The sequence below is a fragment of the Triticum dicoccoides genome, chromosome 3A, assembly GCF_002162155.2.
Source record: "Triticum dicoccoides isolate Atlit2015 ecotype Zavitan chromosome 3A, WEW_v2.0, whole genome shotgun sequence".
In the NCBI taxonomy this organism is placed as follows: Eukaryota; Viridiplantae; Streptophyta; class Magnoliopsida; order Poales; family Poaceae; genus Triticum; species Triticum dicoccoides.
The window spans coordinates 596263811-596267792 of record NC_041384.1 but is presented as its reverse complement, the minus strand read 5'-3'; the positions used below and the strand labels follow the sequence as shown (position 1 = coordinate 596267792).

The 3982-nt window shown below is 47.1% G+C and overlaps 1 protein-coding gene across 1 annotated transcript; it reads left to right on the top strand.

The window, feature by feature from the left end:
• The first annotated feature begins 633 nt into the window (after positions 1-633).
• LOC119272249 lies at positions 634-1628 on the top strand. Its single transcript, XM_037553773.1, has one exon. It carries the CDS (start codon positions 781-783, stop codon positions 1285-1287), a length of 507 nt encoding a protein of 168 aa, XP_037409670.1. The 5' UTR covers positions 634-780; the 3' UTR covers positions 1288-1628.
• The last annotated feature ends 2354 nt before the right edge of the window (positions 1629-3982 follow it).

Genomic DNA, 3982 nt, shown 5'->3' with positions numbered 1-3982 from the left:
GATCACATTCAACCCTGTGTTGACCGATTGGCGATCGTGCATGAGGGAGTTGGAAGGATCCCTAGCCAATCCTCAAGAAGGCCCCAAACCGCGGGACTGAAATGACAGTCTACTACAGAGGTGGACGACATTCTCCAGGGTTGTTGAGGCAGAGCTAATAAATGAGTTTATGAGGCTAGTAACAGATTGATGAAAGGTCCACTGAGAGAATTCTGCTATGAAGGATTAGCCATGGAAATAGCTTAGCACCTTGATACAGCCCTGGCATATCAAATTTTGAAATTTTATTTGTAAAATTACGTATAACAACTTTCTTATGAATATGTAAACCAATCCATCCAAACCGTGTATTCTACTGATAACGCTATGTAAAGTGTACTTTAATCGATTAAAAAAAGATTCCGATCAACAATTACTCTATTATTGTGCACTCTTATAACATATAAATAAATTTATTAAATTCATATTTTAAAGTAAAATCAATTGGTAGTTAAAATTTTATCTTAAAGCAACCAAATATGGCCTAAAAGGAAATGGATGGGTCATACCTAGGTGTGGCCGTAGCTCTACACATTTTAATAGCCACCAAAGATAGTTATGACTTGAGCTGGCACCCCGCAAACTCCACTTGGCGCGCTATATAAACCCCTTTGCCAGTTGCCACTGCCATCACAACCCACAAGCAAACAAGCAGCAGCCAATTAAACAAGCCAGGCTAGCGATCGATCGATTGATCTCATCGCCGTCGACTCGAGCTCCATCGCCGGCGACGACGACAGCATGGGCAACAGCCTGCGGTGCTGCCTGACCTGCATGCTCCCCTGCGGCTCCTTCGACGTGGTCCGCATCGTCCACCTCAGCGGCCGCGTCGACGAGTTCAGCTGCCCGATCACGGGCGGCGCCGTCCTCGCCGAGCACCCCAACCACACCATCGCCACGGCGTGGTCCTCCGCCGGCGTCGGGTGCCCCACCAAGAAGCTCGTCATCGTGTCGCCGGACACCGAGCTCAAGCGCGGCCGCATCTACTTCCTCATCCCGTCCGCGACGGTGCCGGCGGTTGACAGGAGGAAGAAGAGCCGCCCGGGCTCCAACAAGAAGAGCAGGCGGCCGAGCAGCCGGGGCAAGAGCGGCGGCGGCGCCGCGAGCACCGCGGAGCAGGATAACTACCTGACGGAGCTGCTGTCCGAGAAGACCGCGTCGGGCGCCCACCGGAGGCGGCGGAGCGGCTGCAGGGTCGGCGTGTGGCGGCCGGAGCTCGAGAGCATTGTGGAGGAGGCCTCGGAGTAGAGGGCTCGAAGAGTTCTCTCATCTTTCTTCACCCCCTCCTCCTATTATTCTTGCTTCCTCTCTGTCTTCCGATGTGAATACCACGATGGAGAACGTATTTCCAGTTCTCAATGCCCTGACACATGTATGTACAGTGATGTACAGAGGGTTCAGTGGTTCTTAGATCGGAGATGAGAGGAAAAAATTATTGTAAGCCCCCCAACATGTACAGAGATATTTAGCTGAGCTGATTGAATTTTTTCTGGGAAAATCTTTCATGGTGTGTGCTATCACCAAAAACAAAGATATGGTTGAGTCGACTCAAGTTTCTACAAAAATCTTTCATAACATGGAGTATTTCCTCTCGTTCAAAACAGAAGACGATGTGTGATTCAATGATTTCATCTTTATATTAGTCACCTGCTGCAAGCAGTAAACTCCACTTGGGACATTGAACTCGGTGTATGCGGGGTTTTCGACAAAATCCATAGTGAAAGGAACACAACCAAAGTGGCAGGGCAAGGTAGGTTATCTATTTGGATTACAATGCTTATTGTCGGCAAATCGACTTAAGATCTCCCCATTGCCGAGGAACTATTGAAGGAAATGATAACTTGATAAGTATCAACATGAATCGGATACTACACGAAAGGAAAGGGAAGCGGAAAAAGGTATCCAACCCCAATTATTGTCCGAAATGCTTAGAGAAGTTCTAATAAGAAAAAAAAAGGATATAGAAGTAACATTTATGTACCATACTACACACAAGAAAAAAACCTGAAGTTTAAACCGCTACTTGAGAAACTCAAAATGATAAATCTTGTTGCGAATAGTGGCTAATCCAAATTAAACTGAAAATTTCAAATCCAAAACTCAAAACATATCTCCAATAACAGAAAAAGAAGAAGGGAAATTCCAGTTGAGAATACAAGCTAATCTAATTTGGGTTGTTAACTGGTGGTCCTAGTGTCAATTATCTACACTGTGATTTATTTTGTTCTTGAGCTGCCCTTGGAATTTCGGCAAATTATGTGGTATGCTAAATACGTATTGTTTATGTGTTTTGTATGTTCCAAAAAATTCTAGAGAGCACAGCCAGTGTCTGATGCACCTCAACCCCGGTGCTGTAGATACATTATGGGGGGCCAATTCACTAACACCGGCGCCATAAACCTCTTTTCCATGTCATGACTAATGAGTGCATATGGACTCGATCAACGTCAACAATCTGACAATGCAGGATAAACTTGTACGTAATGCACCACGGAGGACGTAATACACACGTACCTAGAACATTTGGGGATAACAAGGATAGAACTCATAAATTTAATTCAAGGGCTAAATCACACAACACTTCATAGATTGCAACACCATTATTTTCAGTTCGGTATTCAAGTAGAAAATTTTGAATGTTGTAATTCAAATTTTCAGTTGCACAGAACTTTGCATTAATTAAAGCGAAAAGTTCTTGCACATGTTTGCCGTACAGAGTCCATGTGAAATTGCGAATGAGCAGCTGTCACTTGAGAGAAATTGCAAGTCAACTCAATCTGAGTCTCTTAGAGCACTCCGGGTATTAGCATTATGTTAGTCAAGTCAAGATCCTGTCACCATTAGATCAATATAGCTGGCATTCCTTAGATTAGGCCTTAGATCAGGCATGTTAAGTAGGCTAAGTACGCCACTAACATGTGTCGCCAGTCGTGCAAGCGATGCTCCACCATCTAAAAGTCACACATTGCCCTTTCAGCCAGCTTATTCTGTCAAGTAAAATGCTCTCAGGCCCAGCTGATTAACCAACAATCGGCCCAAGCAAATGCTCAGAACTCAATTCATAGTGTGGTATGTTAAACGTGATGATATGGTTGCGTGCGTGTAGACTTGTACAAGGCGTATACAGGAAGGGAGATCAACACCGCCGGAGGAGTAGTTAGTTAGCTAAACTCTTTTATGTCTTTATCTCCTCTTATCCCTAGTTTTCTTCCTTTACAAGATATATCTATCTCAACAACCTGTACGCGTATTTGGGCTCGCAACCCTTCTATTTAACATGCAACACGTCGGCCAGGAAGGCTAAGACGTTTACCGCAAGTCGCACATGGTATACAGAGCCTTCTTCTTCCACCAAAAACCCTAGCTAATCCATCTCCATCAAGTGCGCAGCCATGTCTTCCTCCTCCGCCTCCTTCCAGTCGCCGCTCAGCGGTGGAGTCCCGAAGAAGCTCTCCCGCACCAACTATGTTCTGTGGCGGACCCAGATCACGCCGCAGCTGCGGGGCGCCGGCGTCTTCCACTACGTCGACGACACGGCGAGAGAGCCGGCTAAGGACCTCACCAGCAAGGACGCCGCTGGCAAGGAGACCACCGAGCCGAATCCCCTTCATCCACTTTGGGTGAAGGAGGACCAGCAGGTCCTAGGATACCTGCTCCATAACCTCTCCAAGGAGGTGCTCGTCACGGTGACCACGATCACCACGGCGCACGAACTCTGGGTGGCACTGGCGAGCATGTTCTCGTCACAGTCACCCAGCCGCGTCAACAACATCCGTACAACGCTGATCAATGCGCAGAAGGGAAATCAATCGGTGGCCTCCTTCTTCGCCGCCATGAGAGGTCTCGCCGATGAACTCGCCGCGGCGGGCAAACCCATCCAAGATGACGAGCTCATGTCCTACATCATCCACGGGCTGGACCAAGACTATCAGCCCCTTGTCTC

What these genes read in the sequence shown, in the direction of transcription:
- LOC119272249 (XM_037553773.1), top strand. Translation starts at nt 781, where the DNA reads ATGGGCAACAGCCTGCGGTGCTGCCTGACCTGCATGCTCCCCTGCGGC.